Source organism: Chelonoidis abingdonii, chromosome 1 (genome assembly GCF_003597395.2).
Source record: "Chelonoidis abingdonii isolate Lonesome George chromosome 1, CheloAbing_2.0, whole genome shotgun sequence".
Taxonomy (NCBI): Eukaryota; Metazoa; Chordata; order Testudines; family Testudinidae; genus Chelonoidis; species Chelonoidis abingdonii.
Genome location: NC_133769.1, coordinates 1,925,634 through 1,947,696, shown reverse-complemented (window position 1 = coordinate 1,947,696; position 22,063 = coordinate 1,925,634). Strand labels below are relative to the sequence as shown.

The 22,063-nt window shown below is 46.9% G+C and overlaps 1 protein-coding gene across 1 annotated transcript in view; it reads right to left on the bottom strand.

Annotated features, from left to right (window-relative positions):
- Nucleotides 1-22,063, bottom strand: part of MEST (mesoderm specific transcript) — a 27,780-nt gene extending 5,717 nt beyond the window's left edge. Inside the window, exons 1-10 of the mRNA XM_032797484.2 lie at nt 22,010-22,063; nt 19,111-19,265; nt 17,430-17,509; nt 15,824-15,901; nt 14,634-14,770; nt 13,213-13,271; nt 12,332-12,372; nt 10,585-10,655; nt 7,518-7,619; nt 690-766 (exon numbers count right to left, since the gene is read on the bottom strand). Of these exons, the coding sequence (XP_032653375.1) occupies nt 690-766; nt 7,518-7,619; nt 10,585-10,655; nt 12,332-12,372; nt 13,213-13,271; nt 14,634-14,770; nt 15,824-15,901; nt 17,430-17,509; nt 19,111-19,264 (799 nt within the window). The 5' untranslated portion in view covers nt 19,265; nt 22,010-22,063. The remainder of the gene's footprint in view (nt 1-689; nt 767-7,517; nt 7,620-10,584; nt 10,656-12,331; nt 12,373-13,212; nt 13,272-14,633; nt 14,771-15,823; nt 15,902-17,429; nt 17,510-19,110; nt 19,266-22,009) is intronic.

Sequence of the window (22,063 nt, the reverse complement as noted above, 5' to 3'; positions counted from 1 at the left end):
GCCTGAAGAGTCCCACAAGTCTGAGGAAGGCCCAGGCTTTTCAGGGGCAAACCTGACACTCCCACTAGGTGTTACAGATCTGCAATAGGATCCAAGGTGCCTCAAAGGAATTAGCTTCCACAAGAATTACACTGGTTACAATCCTGCCACTGGCTCCCCAGTGCCTGGGGATCAAGTTCAACTCCTTATCCTAGCACTCCAGGCTCTATCACTCATTCCCCTCCCTGAACCACTGCTGCAGCCTTTGTTCCCTTCTCCCACTCATGTCTGTGCATTCGTCCACACTACTGGCCCTCACTAAACCACTTCACTAAATCGTCCCCATGGCTCATTCAAATCCCTTCCAAGAGCTCACTTCTGCCATTTTGCCATGGCACTTACAACTAGCAGTAGACAGCAAGCAGGGCTGATATCCTAGTCACTCTAAAACTTCATCGCCAGCAGAGGCCCTTGGGTCCCAGTCCCTGCATTTGGCAACTCCAACAACGATGTGTAGAAAAAAATCCAAGCTATAAGGGACAGTCCTGCAAGGGCACCAACATACACTCCAGTGTCACATGGGACTAAAATCCTGGCTGGTCCCAGTGTGAAAGTGGAAAGATCTCACACTTGGACTCTGCAGGCTGGTTAGACACTGGTCAAGGAATTTCCGCAAACTAATAACTCAAAGGAAACTATTTCTTACTTACATGGAACAGAGGTGGATGTCAGAGCCCCAACCCAACGGTCTCTGTGCTTCTTTCTTTGATTTATATACTGTAAAATACTGAAGAACAATTGACTCATGAGAGAGATGACAGGGCTTGATCAAACAAAGAGACATTTTAAGCCTACACTTTCAGAATTGGTCTAACAAGGACCTGCCCACAATCATGTTATCCAAGAGCAGCACAGATCAGATTGGAATCTGTGTCAGTTACCTGGACAGGTTGCTTAAAACAGCAACTGAAGAGCAGTATTTTCCTCTCTTCACCTCTCCCCATGATTCTGTAGTGCTGGTGAAAGCTGCTGGATTCAGAAGCCTGGAGACTGAAATCTTCTGTCCCCAGAAGAGGTGCAAGCGTCCCTCTTACTGCTCAGAGGGCACATCTCAACCCTACCCTGGAGAAATCAGCTCTAAATGGGAGAGGGAACTTCTGTCTCCAGGGCCACGCAGGCCTTCGTCTCTGTGCTCAGATTGCCATGGTGTGCTGTGGTCATGTGTCCCCTAGGATTGGACTGAGACCAAAGCTGCCCTACACTGAACTCTGCCGAGCCACATTAAGCATTAGTTCTCTAGGCCAAGAAGATTACTCTCCATTTTCTGCCTGGAGAGACGTGCTATCAGAAGGATATTTTCCATTTCCATCTAAGGATCATAAAGCCCTTTACAACCAACTACACAACTCCCCTGGGAAGTAGGCATTAGCTCGTACATTTCACACAAAGCATATAATAGCATGATTTTCAGGGTTGCTGTGCTCTCCCAGCCCCTATGCTCAGCACCTCTGAAGCATCCGGTCACAAGTGACTCACTCAAGGTCGCAAAATGATTCTTCAGCAGAGCCTGGGTCTCCTCACACCCAGTTCTGTATTCAAACCACAAGAGCATCCTTCCCGGATCCCTGCTCAGGCAGTTTTGGAGATTATTTTTACTGAGCCCTTAAAAAGGAGTCCAACAATTTGCTAGAAAAAGTAAAAAAATTACCAACCAGACTGCAGTCTCCCATTGTACAAAACACAAGTGGGTGGTTCTGCCAAGTAACAAAACATCTAAATAGTGTTAAAGCATTTCAGAGGAGAGACTTCACCAGCCCTGGTGAGGAAGTGGGTTTTCTCCTCTGTGTGTCACAATCAGCCCCATCTGCTCCTGGTCTGCCTCAGTTTGGACTGGAAGCCACTGGCCTCTGATTCTCCCACAAGCCATTCACAGCACAGCTGGACAGGAACATTATTTGACAGGTGGCTCAGGGATGAAGCAGCAGCTGAGGTGGGGAAGTGTGCCTACATCTGAAGCAGGAAATAAGGACAACTGCTGGAGACAGGATACCACATTAGAAGGTTCCACAGTGTGTTCCTGTATGGCAAATCCTGTGCCCCCAAAGCTCGAAGTGTCTTAGCCAAGATTGCTGCCCAGAGGCGAAGTATAATGTAGTAGCCACTTCCTTTTAGTGTAGAAGCGGGGAGGCAGCACATTCCAGTGACTGAGGGTATGTCTACACTGCCCGCCGGATCTGCGGGCAGCGATTGATCCAGCGGGGATCTAGACATGATAAATCAAACCCCGAGTGCTCTCCCGTTGACTCCTGTACTCCAGCGTCGCGAGAGGCGCAGGCAGAGTCGACAGGGGAGTTGTAAGTCGATCTAAGTACATCAACTTCAGCTACGTTATTCTGTCTACACTGCAAACTTAAGTCAACCTATGTTAGGTCAACTTACAAACACCACAGTAATTACTGCGGTGGTTCGTGTCCACACTACCCTCCTTCTGTCGGTGCTGCGTGTCCTCATCAGGAGCGCTTCCACCCACTTAAGAGGGGCAATGTGGAGGGCTGAGCCCAGGCTCTCAGTTCCACATGCAGCTCCCTACTCAGAACCCAGGCGGCTGCCAGGCTCCCAGCAAGAGCCTCAGTGCAGCCGGGCTCCCAGTGGGGAACAGAACCTGGGCAGCTCCCCAGCTCGGAGCCAGAAGCCCGGATGGCAGCCCAGCTCGGAGCGGGGAGCAGGAGCCAGGAGTCCAGGCAGCAGCCTAGCGAGGAACAGGGAAACTGGAGAGCAGCCTGGCTGGGAGCAGGAAGCCCGGCAGCAGCCAGGCTCTAAGCCCCCACCTACCCCGGGGTGACAGCCCAAGCTGGGGATCTGGCTTTCTTAGCCATTTCACAGCTCCAGCAGGGTGCCATGAAATTGACAAGATTGACTGCCAATGTAACGCACAGCATCTACACAGATATTGTGTCACTCTAACTACACCGACATAAGCCCTACGCCTTTCGTGGAGATGGAATTATGTCGTCGGTGTAGTCGGGCACTTACGGCAGCAGTAGCACGTACACCAACATAATTAGGTCGACCGAAGCTGCCTTATGTCGACCTAACTCTGTACCATAGACGAGGCCCGAGTCACGGAACTGGACCTTGGGCCTCAGTGATACCAACAGCAAATGGGGATAACAGTACTGACCTACCCTGCTGAAGTACTTTAGCTCTACATTACAGAAGTACAAACCTGCTTTTAAACATACAAGACTCAACTATTATTTCCACACATGCAGCTTGATAGCACAGACTCCATCATCACACGCCCCCGGGCTGCAGGCCGAGGGCAGTAACCGAGCTCACAACTATTAGTTACCACGAGGCTGCTTTAAACCCCCCCCCAAAGTGCTCTATTCCAGCCGTCAATGCAAAACTAGAAATCCAACATCAGAAATGAGATCTCTCTAATGTGCTGGCGTTCTTGTACTGCCTCGATGGAGGAAACTGAGTCGCGGTCAGATCTGGAAACTCCAGGGTTCATATTACAGGCAGTACACTGGGCTCTGTGTTGCCTGTTCACCTAGGTAGGAAGTGGTTTCAATTTACTACAGGAGAGAACACAGTAGTAAGGAACCTTCACAGGGAGAGGGCGTGTAAGAGAGGAAATATAATCACAGTATTTGGATCTCTCTATCTTACTGTTACAACTTTAACTCCAAATACTTCTTAGCCCCCGTCCTCTCAGTGACAGCCAGCTACTCAGAGCCGGGGCTCTCGATCTGAGAGCTGCAATGCTGTTTTACGAGGGCCACAACATTTTCTTACAGGAACTATAGCTTGCATTTAAAAAACAAGGTTTCCAGTTGTTCTGGTTGCAGAGACCATCCAAACACGGACATCCACATTAGTTAGCTTTACTGAACATACAGCACCAGGGAGTGCAAAATTCACATCACGATCGGCCAAAATCCACAGAAAGTCCTCAGTACCTAATGCAGGGCAGGAGATATGAATGGGGTTTCTAGATTATGAACCTGGCTCACAAAACCCATTCTGTTCCCATCCCTGCCTTGTCTTGGCTGCACTGGTCTTAACTAGCAGAACTGGATAATGCAGCCATCTGGGCCAATCCCAATAATCCTCTTTCACCCTCCTCGTTTGGTCAGGGCTCAAATCCTACGAAAAGCAGCTAGATTTACTATGAACAATCAATTGCCGTACAGCCAGTTCCCATTTACTGAAGGCAATCTATGTGGGCCATAATTAGAGAGTTAGTCTCGTTCTTCCGTCCTCCAGCAATGGAGGCATGCAGTACACCACAGCAGGGACGGGCAACGCAGGCACCGTGACAAAGCAATGTTCAGCTGGGAAGGTAAATGCACAATGAACATTCAATCGTAATGCAACAGGAGAGATTTCTGTACTCAATTTTTTGTTAAAATGTTGAATCAAGTTGCATGCTAAGGAGACACGACAGGAATATATTGCAATGCATGTGCCAAGTGTGCAGAACTCCATCTCTACTCACACACACAAGCTAGTACAGGTGCAAATTTGCTAGTTCTGCTCAAACGTAACTTACTAGGAAAGGCACCTTTAACGGTGTCCTTTCAAAGGTCTCCTTTGGGTTGTTTTTCCTCTTCCCTCTTATCATTCTACTTCATATATCTTCAAAGTGCATTACAGACACTGGCTTATTTGCCGTTACAGCCTCTCTACGAGGGAGTGAAGTATGTATTAGCCTCATTCTTTAGAAGCAGAAAATGAGACAGTAGTTGATGATGAGCAGCAGAGGAAAAAGTCATTGGGTTTCTTCCCCGTTTTGTTTCTTCATTATATGTATACTGAAGGCCTGAAAGGGATTATTACTAATTTTATTAATAAAAAGAGTGAGGGGGTTACATTTTTTCTAGAAGACACTAGGCATGACTAGAGAACTAGTAGATTTATGCCAAAGATACCACAGAAATGAAATCCAATTAACTGAGGAGGGAAGTTATTTTTATTGATTAAAACTTTTGCTTGTTTCCTTTCATTAACGCTTATTTGACTCAAATGCCTTCTGAACAAACAGATGGAAGAAAAGCTCTTGCGTTGATGATTTAATACTCCCTTCCCCATTACTGATTAAACTGAGGGCCAAGAGAGCTCCCACTCCACATCTCTGGGTAGTCCAAGAAAAGCCTCCCACCAGATCAGAGAGGACCAAACTTGGCAGCCATTATTCAAAGGTAAGCCACAAGCAGGAACCCCCTAACTTATTCTGAAGAAAAATAAAGTCAAGCTGCATCATACATGATCAAGAAAAAGAAAAAAAGCACAAGCCCATTTCCCCCTTAGGCTAGTTTAAACTGACTTGTCCAAAGCCACAGAAAAAGTCAGTGGCAGAGCTAAATCTCAGGCATTCCTGGCCCCCAGACCACACTTTGGTATTTTCCATCATCCACAGGAATGTTCATGCAGCTTTACCACTCCTGTAGCGCAAAGCTTGTCAAACTCTTTCACAGTGTGAACCATGCCTCAGATCATCCTGTGGACCACCTCCTCCCCTCCCCATTCACAACTGCATGGCCCATCTCCTCTCCAAACCTCAATGCTATTTACAGCTAGGCAACATCCACATGCCAACAGCTACGCTGGCTAGTACAGACAGGCTGGCCTCTCTCCTCCTTGATTCCAGCTATTTCTATAGGCATTCGGGCTCTTCTTTCATTGCTTGGAGGAGGGGTCAAGGAAGACAAAGCCTTTGTGGAGACACTAAATGAATTCTTTGCATCAGTCTTCATTCCAGAGAACGTGAGGGAGATTCCCACACGTGAGCCTTTCTTTTTAGGTGACAAATCTGAGGAACTGTTCCTGACTGAGGTGTCAACAGAGGTGGTTTTGGAACAAATTGATAACAGTAATAAGTCTATAGGACAAGAGGGGACTCACCCAAGAGTTCTGAAGGCACTCAAATGTGAAACAGCAGAACTACTAACTGTGGTATGTGAATTTTCACTTAAATCAGCCTCAGTACTGGATAACTAGAGGGTTGCTAATGTAAGGCCAATTTTTATAAAAGGCTCTAGAGGCCATCCTAGCAATTACAGGCTAGTAAACCTAACATCAGTACCAGGGCAAATCAGTTGAAACTATACTGAAGAACAGAATGATCAGATGCATAGATGGACAGGCTATGTTGGGGAGAAGTCAACACAGCTTCTGTAAAGGGAAATCATGCCCCACCAATCTATGGGAATACTTTGAGGGTGTCAACAAGCAGGTGGACAAGGGTGATCCAGTTGACACAGTGTTCCTGGACTTTCAGAAAATCTTTGACAAGGTCTCACATCAAAGGCTCTTAAGCAAAGCTGTCATGGGACAAGAGGGAAGGTCTTCTCATGGATCAGTAAGTGGTTAAAAGATAGGAAACAAAGGGCAGGAATAAATGGCTAGTACACAAAATGGCAAGGCCCCCCAGGGATCTGTACTGGGACCAGTGCTGTTCAACAGATTCATAAATGATCTGGAAAAGAGGGTAACCAGTGATGTGGCAAAGTTTCCAGATGATACCAAATTACTCAAGATAGTTAAGTCCAAAGCTGACTGAGAAGTTTTATAAAGGGATCTCACAAAGCTGGGTGACTAAGCAACAAAATGGCAGCTGACATTCAATGTTGATAAATGTGAAGTACTGCACATTGGAAAAAAAATAATCCAAACTATACATACAACATGATGGGGTCTAATTTAGCTGTTAGTACTCAAGAAAGATCTTGGATAGTTCTCTGAAAACATTACTCAAAGTGCAGCGGCAGTCAACAAAGCTAACACAATGTTAAGAACCATTAGGGAAGGGAAAGATAAGATGACAAAATAGAATGCCATTGTGTAAATATGGTATTCCCACATCTTGAATACTGTGTGCAGTTCTGATCGCTTCATCTCCAAAAAAGAGATTAGAATTGGAAAAGGTACAGAGAAGGGCAGCAAAAATGGTCAGGGGAATGGGACAGCTTCCATAGAAGGAAAGATTAAAAAGACGGACTGTTCATCCTAGAAAAGAGATGACTAAGGGGGGGATACGATAGAGGTCTATAGAATCATGAACAAAGTGTTCTTTACCCCTTCACATAACACAGGAACCACCCAATAAAATTAATAGGCAGCAGGTTCAAAACTAACATAAGGAAGTACTACTTTACATAATGCAGAGTCAACCAGTGGAATTCATTGCCAGGGGATGTTGTGAAGGCCACAAGTATAATTGGGGTAAAAGAATTAGATAAGTTCATGGAGAATAGTTATCAGCCAAGATGATCGGTGACAAAGCCCATGCTTCAGGTGTCCCTAAGCCTTTGACGGCCAGAGCTGTGACTGGACGACAGGAGATGGATCACTCGATAAAAGCAGTTTTGTTTATTCCCATGAAGCACCAGGCACTAGCCACTCTTGTGTTCTTATATGACCAGGCCGCTCTCTGCAGACCATCAGTAGGTGCTCCATGGCTCTCAGTTTGGAAATATAGGGATGAGCTGGTGCGAGACATCAACATACAAGGAAATTAGAGAGCAACATACCTGTCAACAACAAGGTTTCCATCATTTGTCCGGATTGCTGTCCACATGTCCCAGTATTCCGCAGCTGAAGGCTGCGTATACGGACCAAAGACTGCACCAAGTCTGGAAAAAAAAATTCAGAGAGGCATGAAGATCTTTACAGTACATATCCCCTCCCAGAACAAACAGGATATAACGCCACTTAATACCAGACACAAAAACTAGTTTCAGGGCAAAAGTGTCAAATGATTACAAGATTCGTTTGTAAAATACACAACCTTGGAGCACCCCAAATTATCCAAATTAAAAGGACAGTGTCAAATTTAGCAGTGATCCTGAAGTGGGGAAGGAAAGGTAGTTCAGAGCATCTAAAATGAACAGAAATGTCAATGAATTGTTTATGGGAGAGGACTGTGATTGTTGTTGTTGCTGTTCCCTATGCAGCACTGGAAAACCAAGTACAACAGCATTGTACTGGTGTCAAAACCAACTGTGGATCTCTGAGGTCCACGCTGAGTGTCAGGGGGAGGGGAAAGAGAGAAATCTCATTTAAGTCACATCTGAAAAACCTCAACCTAGTAAACTGCATGGGACCCAGTCCAGAACGGGAGCATCTGAAGTCAAATCCCAGTGGGATCAAATGAATCTAGGCCAGTGGTCACCCACGATCGACGGGTCAATCCTGGAGCCTCTGCCAGTTGATCATGATCTCTGGGCCACTAAAAGTCTGGCGGCGCAGTGGGGCTCAAGTAGGCTGCCTGCCTGCTGTGGCCCCACGCCGCTCCCAGAAGTGGCTGGTTGATGGCATGTCTCTGCAGCCCCACGGGGGGTAGGGGGACAGGTGAGATAGCTCCACGGCTGTCCCCGGCCCCAGCACCATCCCTGCAACTCCCATTGGCCACAGAGACGTGCCAGAAGCCAGCTGCTTCCGGGACAGGCGTGGGACCACAGCAGGCAGGCAGCTAAGTGCTTCCCAGCCAGAGTCTGCACCTCATACTCCCTGCTGCACCCCATCCCAGCCTGGAGCCCCCTCCTGCACCAAACTCCCTCCCAGAGCTCACACCCCTCACCCTCTCCTGCACCCCAACACTGCACCAGCCAAGAGCCCCCTCCTGCACCCAAACTCTCCCCCAGAGCCCACACCCCTCACCTCCTTGTGCACCCTAAACCCCTGCACCAGCCCAGAGCCCCTTCCTGCACCAAACTCCGTCCCAGACCTTGCATCCCTCACTCCTGCACCACAACCCCCTACCCTAGACTCAGCCCGGAGCCCCCTCCCACATTCCAAACTCCTTGGCCCCAGCCCAGAGTCCGCACCCCTCCTACACCTCAACCCCCTGCCCCAGCCCAGTGAAAGTGAGGGAGGGTGGGGGAGAGTGAGCAATAGAGGGAGGGGGGAAATGGAGGGGGCGGGGCGGGGCCTCGGGGTAGGGCAGAGTTGATCTTAAATTCAAAAAGTGATCTTGGGTGTAAAAAGGTTGGAGAGCCCTGATCTAGGCATTCTGAACCTAGGGTGAAATCCTGCCCTAATGAAGTCAATAGCAAAAATGCCACTGATTTCAGGAAGGTTAAGGTTTCACCCCTAATGCTTAAACCATAACTCTGCATGGCTACAGATGAGGGAATCCTGAGACTCCCTGTCTGCTTTTCCTGTTCCAAGTCCTGACTGATGTGTCTTTAAAGGAGTTATATTTGTTGTCTACAGGCAGCACCTTTAAGAATCAGAGAAATATAGGGCTGCAAGGGACACTGAAAAGTCATCTACTTCAGCCCCATACACTGAGGCGGGACCAAGTAAATCTAGAGCATTCCTAACAGACGCTTGTCCAACCTGTTCTTAAAAACCTCCAATGACAGGATTCCACAACCTCCCTTGTCATTAGAAAGTATTTTCTAATCTTTAACCTAAATCTCCCTGGCTGCAGGACTTTTTGTGCTACCTTAGTGGACACGGAGAATAATTGATCCCTGTTCTCTTTATAACAAACCTTAACATATTTGACCACTGTTATCAGATTCCCACTCAGACGTCTCTTCTCAAGACTAAACATGCTCAGGTTTTTTATACTTTCCTCACAGGTCAGGTTTACTGAACTTTTAATCATTTTTGTTGCTCTCCTCTGGACTCTCCCATTTGTTCACACCTTTCCTAACGTGTGGTGCCCAGAACTGGACACAGTTTTTCAGATGAGGCCTCACCAGTGCTGAGCAGTACAAGACAATCACCTCCCATGTCTTATATACGACACTTCTGTCAGTGGACCCCAGAATAATATTAGTCTTTTTTCCAACTGCATCATATTATTGGCTCATTCAGTCTGTGATTCAATATAATCCACAGCTATTTTTCAACAGTGCTTCCACCTAACCAGTTATTCTCTATTTTGTAGTTGTGAATTTGATTGTTCCTTCCTGCTTTGCACTTATCTTTACTCATTTTCATCTTGTTGATTTCAGACCAATTCTCCAATATGTCAACGTTGTTTTGAATTCTAACACCGCCCTCCAAAGTCCATGCAACACTTCCCAGTTTGGAGTCAGCCACATATTTTATAACCATAATTTCCACTCCATTATCCAATTCACCAATGAAAAGTTTGAACAGTACTGGACCCCTAGGGGACCCCAATAGATATATCCCCCCAGTCTGAACTATTGATAATGACTCTGAATGGTCTTTCAACCACTTTTGCACCCACTTTATAGTAATTTCATCTAAAACCACATTTTTCTAGTTTTCTTAGGACAATGTTGTGAGACCTAGTGTAAGGCACCAAATCAGAAAGGGAAATAAGCTGTTTAGACATGAACAGTGCTTCCAAGTAAAGTCTGTCTGAACTTCAGAATATCTTCAGCATAATACGGTACCTCTGCCTACCACCGATGAACTGGATGGAACAACAGCGAGCAACTGTCCTCTACATGTATGAACAAGTAGCCATCTAGTAACTACAGCCTACAGAGGACGCATGACATAATACTTTTATACAAGTGAGTGTTTCCTGGGTTATACTCCTACCTAATCTATACATTTGTCACAACAGGATTGTCTCCTACAGTGTGTGTAGTGCTCAGAACACCAACTCACCCTCTGGAGAAGAAGTAGTAGTTCATTAGCCGAGTGATGATGGGGGACAGTAGGCCACCATCCTTGAGAATCTTTGCCAGAAGAAAGGAGAAAAACACCATTAAATGCCATATAGACAGCAATGAGCCTTTGCCTGTTGAGGGGGCCTTTCCTACAGAGCTACCAGGCCCCCATGAGCCAGCAGTCTTACAGAACCACCATTTCCCCACAATCACTGAAGTAAATCCATTGTTACTGCTGGATTTTACAAAGTTAACAACATACTGAACCGAAGCATCTTCAGCCACTGATCTTTTTAGGCCATTTGAACCTCAGATCAAAGACACTAAAGCTAAGACTTGAGAAAACGATTAGGCACCTAGTAACCAGAAGGCAATAAGTTTTTTTGATTTTTTTTTTGAGGAGGTGTCAGGGAAGAATAAGCAGCCTTGTTGGGATGAGCAGCTCACCTATCACTAATGAGAATGGGAAAGGTGATGGGTTTCCTACCAGAAGCTCCATCTTTCACATCAGCATCTGGACAGTCGGTGTTTGATAAATCTGAACCCCTTCCCCCTTCCAAGTCCCACTTGCTTGTTACTGTATGGGGAAGGAGCATTTCCAGTCTCTCTTTCCAGTCTCCCACCCAGAACCTGCTAGTTACTGCAAAGAGTGAAGGTGTTCACTAGGCTACCTCACCTACTGCCTGCTGTCTGGCTGCTGCAATGGGGAGACATCTGTTTCTCTGACCCCTCCCCCAGGGAGTTCCAGTACCTGCCTCTGCTGCTGCTTAGAGCTTTCCAAAAGCACCAGCAGCATGAAATTGACCTGCTTTTGGTCCATTTCCTAATGTGTGGTACCCAGAGCAGGACACAATGGATTCCCCAATAACAGCAGTGGAAGTTGGCATGTCTCTGCTAAGTCTTCACTCTGAGCAGCAGCAGAAATTCAAGAACAGACTATAACCAGGCTAGTGTGTCTTGGAGATGCCGAACACATTTTGGGCGTATAAGACTTCTTTTTTAAATGGAAGTTTTTTTAAACTGCACCAATTGTGGCCATCAGTTTTATGACTCATCTGAAAGACTGCTCGTCCGGGAGCATATCAGCCACTACCACCAGATGAGAGCACTGGCTCTGAGCAGTCAGAGGGAATAGCACCCCCAGCACTCACACAACCTTGGTGTTTCCAATAGGGATTCCACCCCACTACCAACCTGATCCTGCAAGTTCTGGTAAGATCAAAGCACATGGTGGTACAATGAAACATAACGTTTAACAACTCTTGTTCTCCGAGGCCATGCCTATCCTACCTCTTGTATCAGGAAAACTTATGTCGCTCAGGAATATGAAAAAACACACCCTCCTGAGTGACGTAAGTGTGGCTGGCACACGTGGTAGTGTGCCCAGCGTTGTATTGGGGGGAGAACTTCTCCCACCATCCTAGCTACTGCCGCTTGTGGAGGTGGTTGTATGAGGTTGACGGGAGAGCTGTGTCCCATCGGCATAGAGCAGTTACGTGAGTGATCTTACAGCGGTGCAGCTGCACCGGTGAGTTCGCTAGGGTAGACGTGGCCTGAAATAATTGATCCCCCCTTAACGGCACCTAAAAATTTACATGCAGTAATTTAAAGCAAGCCAACAAATTACAGTAGCTGGAAAAGGATGCATTCTAGGACAAAAAAAGGGCACACACTCAAACTCAGGCCTAGAAGTTTTATTCTTGATATTTCCAGATTTCATAAAACTAGAGACCAAAGCAGCTCACCTTCTGAATGAACCGGGGGTAATGAGTTTCTGGGAAAATACCTGGAAGTGTTTCAGAAAATAGACACGGCAGTTACTTAATTGTGCTCTGAGATTTCCTAGTCTTCCTCCTCTGCCCTCCCCCAGCCTTTGGGGCTTCAGGGAATGCATTTGCTGACAGCCAGATACGAATACCTTAAATGGGGATGGCTGAGTCTTCTTTTTAAAAAAAAACAAATAAACCACTTCTTAATAGAATTAATTTTTGTGCATGGCAGAGAGGCGGCGATGCCACTGTTATAGGCTACAAATGCCATCACGGCACTGAACCAGCCAAGTCAGGACAGGCACCTACTCTCACAAAGAGAGGTCAAAAACATGTCATAAAGAAGGGAAGAAATTCTTACTCCTCAGTGGCAGCACCATTCAGAAATGTGCCACAATAGAGACTGTCTGCCCTTACAAGCTGCATTAACAGGATCAATCTGCTACTAATAAAACAGAGGGAGACGTATCTGTTGTCCAGTTTAATCAGCCTTCCTATGTTCTACAGCCAGCCATTCTCCCACCCCCTTCCCCACTTAAGAGTGAATTTTAGTGTTGTGGAAGGTGCTGCACTGACAGCCCTAAAACCTTCCACTAACCCACAGAAAACGGAGAGCAGTGAAAGCTTCCCTCTACTGCTGCCCCAGTGTGCCTAATCCCTGGCCTGGAGGGCCCCTGTCTCTGAGTCAGAGGGGGGTTCAGTCTCTAGTGCCCATTCAGCCCTTGGCGCTGTGATGAGACTGCAAATAAAGGGAGCAGTTAATCTCAATGGTGATGCAGGCACCAACATCAGGGAAGTGGATCGAGACCCACCAATTCCTTCTTCACAGATCACATTACTCTAAGCATAACAGTTACCTCCATTGGATAAACAGAGGCTGTTGATCAGGACACATCCAGTTTTATTGTGTTCATACCTGGAGAACAAAAGACAAGGCTGAATTAAACTGGAGCAATTCTCAGCCAAGTCCAAGAAGTGACTGACCAACAGACTGCAGTAATATCGCCATTTATTAAAACGTAATCCAGGATGCGAAGTAACCTATGAGGCCTGATTTCAAAAGCAGCATAGGAACAGCAGTGTCAAAGGACTCCCTACAGCTCTCTTCACTGTACAGCTCATTCACATTGCAACAATCACTGTTAAGAGAGTAAAAAAGGCCTTCTCTAATGCATGCTTTATGAAATAGTCTCAGCAGCCTTGGGGAAAGTCCTCTCTGCCTGGATCTCAAGAGGGATACAGAAAATAGGCATACTGGATTTGCACTCCTGGATGTTCTATTTACTGAATAATTTTCATGTTAGACTAGTTAAAAAGTCAGCAGTGGTTACCACCCACCCTCCCCTACTCACATCATTAACTGGTTAGACTGGGAACTCATAGCACACTGCTAAATTGTTTGTACTAAATAATAAAAATTTGTAAAACACCTTCTTAAATGCTAATACAATGCACACACATTTATACATCTGACATATACCTAGAGATTCCACACCACCCCACGTTAAGGATTTCTGTGTGGAAGTTACACCTTGCAGCACTTCCCATCCACAGGGAGCCTGGTCCACTGATTAGAACAAGGGATGCACATTAAAAAACCCAGGTTCTGACTCCTCCTCTGCCAGTGACTTGCCCTCGGACAAATCCCTCAGCCACTTTTTGGTTCAATTTCCCCCAGCTATAAAGGGGCATTCTATCTGCTCCCTCCCTCGTAGGGGGGTTGCAAGGCCAAATCCTTAACATTTGCCACCTACTTTGAGGTGAGAAGGTGAAAGGCAAAGCATTATCAGCTGCTGCCAACATTTCTGACAGGAAGAAAAGTGTTAACCTAGATAGAGTCCTTCCACCTGTGAATAACCATCCCCCGTGGTTCCACACAGACCCTGGTCAATTGTGACAGAAGATGCTCTTGGCTTGTAAAGACTTGCCCTGTTCAATCCTCACATCCTTGACAAGCCTCCAGGTCTCAAAGACAAAGAGTATGTTGTGCACCTAGTTTTGGAGACGGCTAGACAAGACTCTTCCACTGTATCTGTCTACACAGCTCCCATTGAAGTCAATGGTGGCAGACTATCAGCTTCCCTCCATCTATCTACCTATCTTATTCTACTGCATCCATCAGCACGGTATCGCACTGTCACCTCCTGCTGTCACCCTAAATCTCAGAGGTGGGATGGGGAAAGAGAGGGCTCTGCACCATTTACTTTTACTTAGCTTCAGGGAATTAAACCCTAGGAGGACGACGAAGAGCATTCAGAGCTTTAGTGCTTCCAGTGACCTGTGGAGCAGTTCCTGTGCAACTGTGTCTCCATAGTCATGAGACAGGAGGTTGATCCTCTGATTTCGGAGACCCAGGTGCCCCAGCAGCCCCTCAACGATGTTGGCCTGCTCAAAAATGGAATAGCGATGGGGCCTCTGTTTAAAAAGCAAAAGCAAGAGAACAGCTCCAGTGAGAGAAATGTCATACACTTCTATCTTATTAGTTACAGATAGCTGGAATATCACCATACTGGTTCTTCTGAACAGCCCCCCTGGCAGTTCCAGTGTGATCAAGTTCAGTGCCTGGACACAACTGAGCACCAGTGCTCATGGACAAATACAGACGCATGATACAAGCCCAGAACTGACAGCCAACAACTCAGATTCTAGCCCAGGCTCCTGCTGATTTACTGAGACACCTTGAGCAAATCATTTTACCGCCACGTGCCTCAATTTCCCCATCTATAAAATGGAGATAATGAAACAACTCACAGAAGGTCTGTGATGATTACCTAGTGTGTGTCAAGCTCTTGAAGATGAAGAGCTAAGTACTAACATACTCACTCAGTGATTTGTTTGCAAGGTTACAATTACACTAGCGTAACCACAAGCTAGTAACCCTTTGCCAGCATTTTACCTGTGTCAGAGCTGCCTAACGTGAAAAGTGAAACAAAACTGTTCACTGGAGTGTTGGCTCACCTCTGTAGGAGTGTGATCACTTTAGAGAACATTGCATCATGTCCCAGTTCTGACGTTTGATTTTGACCCCAATCATATTCTAACAATTGTATCTTTATTTCTGTTACTGAAAAATATTAGAGACACAAGGTGGGTGAGGTAATAGCTTTTACTGAACCAACTTCTGCTGGTGAGAGACACAAGCTTTCAAGCTTAAGAGCTCTGTGTAAGCTTGAAAACTTGTCTTTTATTGGACTGACTTTGTTGATGAGAGAGACATTACCTCAACCATCTTGTGTGCCTAATATCCTGGGAGCGACACAGCTACAACAACACTGCATCCTGAAAAAAATGTAAGTGAATAAAGACAGAAAGCAACCTGGGAAATGAATTGATGTCATCAAAATCCACAGTAAATAAAATCCATCTTCCCAGGCACGAGCATGTGTGATGCCATTGGTCTGGATGCACTTTCGTTATTAAATTCATCTTACAAAAGGAACTACACAATCATCTGTCAGGACCACTTACAGGCTTGTCACTAAAACCGAATCCTACAAAATCCAGAGCGATCACTCTGTGAAATCGCTGGGTCAGCCCTTCCCAAATCTGTAAGAGAAGAGAGGAAATCATAAGAGCAGCTACACTCATACCTCCAAAGCCTACGCACAAGATGGACGGTTCTACACTGTAGTTTCTTAAAGCTCCTCCCAGACACACACGCTGCAAACACATATTGAACTGTAGTGGATTTGAGTTATTATAATAACCAGTACATTCATGACAACAAAAGTCAGCAGATCTGCTAAAGAGTTATTTCACCCATTCCCCGTGATGGGGTTTCTCCCTGCAAAGGCCATATTGGCTAGATCCCAAGGTTCTCCTCTGGTTTGCCTCTCCATCCAACGTAAGACCCAGTTTGATAGCTATATCCTCTGACCAGATGTACCATATGGGAATTGCCTTCAGAACCTGTCAAACTGACACCACAATCACTCAACAGGGAAGTCCACCTTCTTATCCATCACAAGGGTAGTACCCCTGTTCCCCCAAAAATGCGAGTATTCAAAAGGACTCAGATTTTGAGATGACAGCTGCGCCTCTCAGCAAGAGGCCTTTATGGAACTATTTTAAAAAGAAAATACCAATATTCATATAGGCCAGCTGGGAGAAGCTGCCACCATCATCTTGGAATCCGTTTGTAGCCAGAGGTGATTTTTGCTCCCTTTGGAACTTACAAAATCCAGCATCTGGTCCCAGGAATGCCACACTTATTACCACCAAACACTTACACAGCACAGGAAACTGACATCATTCTTTACAAGTACAAAAGAACCCTGTTAATCCGACCCTCCATTATCCGGCTCTCCGTATTAACCAAACAACCACCATACTCGAGTCCAGAAGCAGGTGATCTCTCCTGTAGCCACTAGATGGCGCTGCGTCCTTGCACTTTCCCATTCTCTGGCTTATCTGAATTTTTGATTATGTGATCTGGTCCCAGTCCCAATTAGATCAGATAACAGGGTTCTGCTGTATAAAGACAAGTTTCCTGCTCCCAAGAACACACATGCAAAATAAATCATAGGGTAAAAATCTCATGAGTGGAAGGGCCAAGAGATTAATAATGAGTAGAAGGGATGCTTGAAGTGGGTCTTAAGGAAAGAACTGAAGCGGGGCAGGACACTTGGCAGATGAGAACAGAGCACTCCAGGCACAGAAGGCAGAATCAGAAATGGTCTGAAAAAGGATGTGAGATGAAGGAGGAAGTGGCAACAGAGACGTGGGAAGAATTTAGGGTGAGGAAGGGATATCAGAGACATAGGTAGGTGGAAACAAGGTTCTATAGGGTCTTGTAGGCAATGGCTTAGCCACACTTGGCACAATTTGTCATTGCTTTGCAAGTTTAACCCAAGGGCAAAGTCTTGGCTATGAGAAAAAAAAGAGTGAAGTGGGCTGAGGGAGCCAAGACAAGAACTCTGTCACAAACTAGGGAATCGCTCTCTCCTCCATGATTCACTGGTCAGACAGGCCCATTTATTCCTCTCAGAGGGATTCCCCTCTAGTTTCCAGGGGAAGTGAGAATCACCGATTTTACTCACATAGTCCACACTTTGTGCTTACTTGGTCCCCTCACCTTGTACCAATCGTAGCTGGAGGTTGGGAAGCCGTGTAATAGAACCACAATATCTGAACTGCCGAGTGCACCTGATGAATCTGAGGAGAGAACAGGACATCAGCAAGGCACACTACACTCCAAGGAGACTCTCTCTTTAAACTTTATAACAGCTGCACAGGATAACGTATCAGGGACTCAACAATAATATCAACCAAGCTGTGCGTTCCAGGCTCCTGATAAGAGTTTTGCTGGTTTCTGAACACTAAAAAATTAGCTCTCTCCAGCCACAAAGGTTCTAAGAATGGTTACCGTGAGGGAGCCTAACACACAGACAAATCCCACAAGACTTTGCCATTCAGAGACTTCTCAGCTTGCACAAAAACCTGCTGCTGCTAGGGCTATTGTTTCTTAGGAGCAGGACAGAGGCACCTCACAGAGGGGTGCGTTTACACTGTTGGTGCAATGGCACCACGTGGGGGCTCACAACATTAGGCTATCGATCCAGTCTATGTACACAGGCAACTTGGGAGCAATGAGAGCCATCTTACATTTACATAACACCTTTCATTCTGAATGATCCCAAAGCACTACACAAATTTTAAACTGATAGGAAACCTAGGAACCAGACACTCAAATGCCGCCATCTCTTGGGTAAAACATGACAGCTGTTTCACAACACATAGCAGCAGGTTAAAGACAGGAAGTGGAGAAAAATACTGCTCCCAACTGAAACTGTGGCATGGGGAAGACTTGGGGAAAGTATATTTGTGAGCATCTGTACTTAAAACTGCAATTTGGCCATAATTTAGGGCCTGTCACACTTCACAATGAGGCCCAACCCCTGCTTGTGGCCTTTAGGTACTACCATGATATAAATGTTTAATAGTAACAATACTGACCCTGGTTCTAGACCCATGGTCCAATCCCCCCCAAAGTGAATTAACCAATCTATATTTGCCACTTAATTCAAGGAGACCAGACGGCTCCATTTCTGTGTAGTGTGGCAAGAAAACACCTCAAAAGCGAGAGAGCAAGGACTCCCCTCATCTTTTCTTCAATCATTGCCACACTTTCAACCTAGTTTTAACTCCCCTCTCACAATGGACTGGCATCTGCATGCCCCTTCAGGCCACCTCCCAGTACAAATGCTCTCATCTCTCCTGTTTCTGTCCAGTCTCTCTCCCTCCACATCCCAGTTTTAATTTACTATGTATTTATTTTAAAATGTTTTGTTGTTCTCTCTTTTCTCTTTTTTTTTTTCTGCTCCATCTCCCCCAAGTGTTTACGTTTTCCACGATTCTCCAGTGCTTTTCCAGCATGCCTATGTCTTTACTTTCCCCTAAATTCTTCAGTGTCTCCCTCCCTCACCCTTATTCCCCATGCATGTCTTGCAGGGGCTCTCCACTCTGTGCCAGGCCACCAGCTTCCATATGTTCCTCCCCAACCTTCTCTCCCAGTGCTTTCAAAGCTTCTCTCTAGTATTGCCTGGTGGCACAGACCAGCAGCACTGGAGAGAGAAGCAGTTTGTAGCACCACCTGGGGGAGGATAGTGAAGGCCCAGCAGCTGCAGCTAGGCAGTTCTCAGTCACAGTGCAAAGGTCTGTCTGCTAGTTTGGCACACCCAGGCTGAGGAACGCAGGATCTCCTCAGTGCTGCAGAAAGCTCCATGTGGATGCACCACCCCCCTGTCACTCCTCACCTCTATAAAAGATGTTTTGGGTCTTGTATGTGAAATATCTTCCTGACACCCTCCATGAGTGAAGGGCTGGGGACAGCTTAGGCGGAGGGATGTGCAGGTAGACAGCAAGGAGGGGTACGCTCAGCAGCCCCACCTGAATCCACCACTCTTTCATCCTGCCAGAGAAAACAAACACAGAATGAGCAAACACGGCACAATCTGCCCATCTGAAAGACTGCACAGTTGCATTAAGCCTCCTGTGTCTGCCTCATTGTGAACACACCACCGGTTTAGTTTGAAAGCTCTGATTACCCAACATTCACCAGGAAATTCACCCTCAAACCACATCTTTCCACCAGTGTCTGCTTTTCACCTTCTCAAGATACCAAGACACATTAGTCTTGAAACCTTTCTCTCTGCTACCGCTAACACTGAAATCCTTCCACAAAACTACTAGTAAGGGATTCACAACTCAGACCAAAAATAAGCAGTTTTGTAGCAACCATAAGGCCAGGCTGACTGCTCCCAGGGTTATACAGTCCTTTCCTGATCAGTAGCGCAGTTCTGTACGTCATAGGATTTTCAGCCCAGGCTGACAACAATCAAAGGTTTGCCTGTTTGATATTCTTCTAGGTATTTACATCATTTTCATCTCTGTGCCTTATATCACATGTAGCCTGTGTGAAACCAGTTTGGTGTGTCAGTCAAGTTCTTAATGGTCAAGTGTCTACATAACATCATCACCTTACAACATCCGCCAACCAGATAAGTGCCAATCTTAGCCTAGAGACCAAGGACTCAATGGGCTATGGAGATTAAATGGCCCCCTAACCCCTGGTGCCTCCAAATCAGGAGTTTGAGGCACACATGTGGAACGGCTCTGGGCAAACTTGCACCACAACTGTATTTATTCTGGGGTTAGAGAGAGGACTTCAAACTCCAGGATTGTCAAGCCATCAGCGAGCCAGGCTGGGAGGGACACCATGTGGGGCAGTGAGCAGGGGGCCTCTGCTCAGGAGCAGGGCATTCCTGCCACACCATGCAGGCAGAAGGGGGAAGCCCGACCCCCTTGCCTCTGCACCAGGGGCTACTGCCCCCATTGGCTATGGTGCCCTGGGTAAGGGCCCATGCTGCACCGGCCTAAGGCCAGCCCTGCATGCTGTTTCATTTGTATTACTGCACACCATTGCCATAGTGAAATAAAGCAAGCAAACTGCAAGCAGAGGGCTTGCAACAGAGAATCAGTTTTAACCAACCTTTCCCTGAAGGCTTTTCAGGACTATAATGGAGGTTTTGTTGAAGCTTCCTTTGTACCATTCATGTGCACTTAGTGTAAAGCAAAACATGCTGTTCTCTTTCACTTACGGCTGCCCAAAGTGCAGCACATCAAAAATGGGACACAAAGGGAAATGTAGTTGTGATCTTTTTATTTAAGCCATCAACAAAACGCTAGAATTGTTACGCAGTTGGTCTTCTGAGCGGAAATAAAATCAGCCCTGTGTAAGGTTATATCACAAAACTGAACAATAAATTGCTTACATCCATTTAAAAATCCAATGAATTATTTTGAAGTGAATAGCACTGACGAATTTCTGCAGGCTGCTTTCTCTTGTGGCAGAAGTTAGGGTTGTAAACTTAAAGCTGCCAAAGACTATAGTCACAATATCTAAGCTTGGTGTTCCCCACACATTCTTGGATCCTGTCAGCCAAAGCATCCTCTCGGGCTTCAGAGCGAGTCTTAGCCTTTCATTATTACATTATTCAATGTTACATGCATTCAGCAGAATCTACAAAAGTGTCTTAAAAATGCAAACAAAAGCATAAATAATTAACTTTACACATACGCCAAACCGGACCCACATTGAGTTAGAGAGGCCCCTAGAGAGAGCCCCATGCTGCAGGAGTGTCTCTGAGAACACTAGTGTAACAGTGCAATTATAGCATTAATTATCGATAGGTCACTAGTCGCAAGTCTGTCCTGCACAGAAGTAGGGTGGACAAACAGACAGCAAGTGTGAAAAATCGGGACAGGGATGGGGGTAATAGGAGCCTATATAAGAAAAAGACCCAAAAATCAGGAGTGTCCCTATAAAATCCAGACATCTGGTCACCCTAGCACAGAGCTTTGTGATATGCCCCAGCAGACAACTCTTCACAAGTGTTTAGCAAGAGAGAAAAACAAAATGCTGCCAGAACAGTTGGGGACAGAGCAAAGCCCCACCTCCCACTCCAGGGGGTACAGTCCTCTCTCACCCCACCATCACCTCTGGGAGCTGGAGTACAGTCCCCCCATGCACCCCCTTCAGAGGGCACCATCCCTTCAGGGGTACAACCTCCCCCCAACTTCACCCTCACCTCTGGGAGGGGCAGAGCCCCCCATGCACCCTCTCCTAGGGGCACAGCCACCCCCTGACCCCACGCTCACTTATGGGGGCAGGGGCACAGCCCTCCATGTAGCCCCTCCAGGAGGCACAACCCCCCACCACTGGGAGGGGCAGAGCCCCCCAGGCACCCTCTCCTGGGGGCACAACCACCCCGACCCCACCCTCACTTATAGTGGCAGAGGCACAGCCCCTCATATAGCTCCACCAGGAGGCACAACCCCCCCCTCATCTCTGGGAGGGGCAGAGCCCCCCAGGAACCCTCTCCAGAGGTCACAGCCCCCCCAACCCCACCATCCCCTCTAGGGGGGCAGAGCACTTCCCCCAAAGAGATTAAGCCCCTCCCCCATACTCCCCCCCCTCAGGGGGGCAGAGCGTCCCCCCACCTTCCACGCCCCCTCTCCCGGGGGCACAGAGCCCCCCCCAATGGGCAGCCCAGGTTCCGGGGGGGGGCAGGCCCCGCCCCCCGGGACAGAGGAGCCGAGCTTCGTGCCCGCTCAGAGGCTCCTGGGCGCGCGCGCGCTGCGCACCCCCGTTACCTGGGCTCAGGGCTGAGGGCGACAGGCGCGTTCCATCCTGCTAGAGGGGCGGAC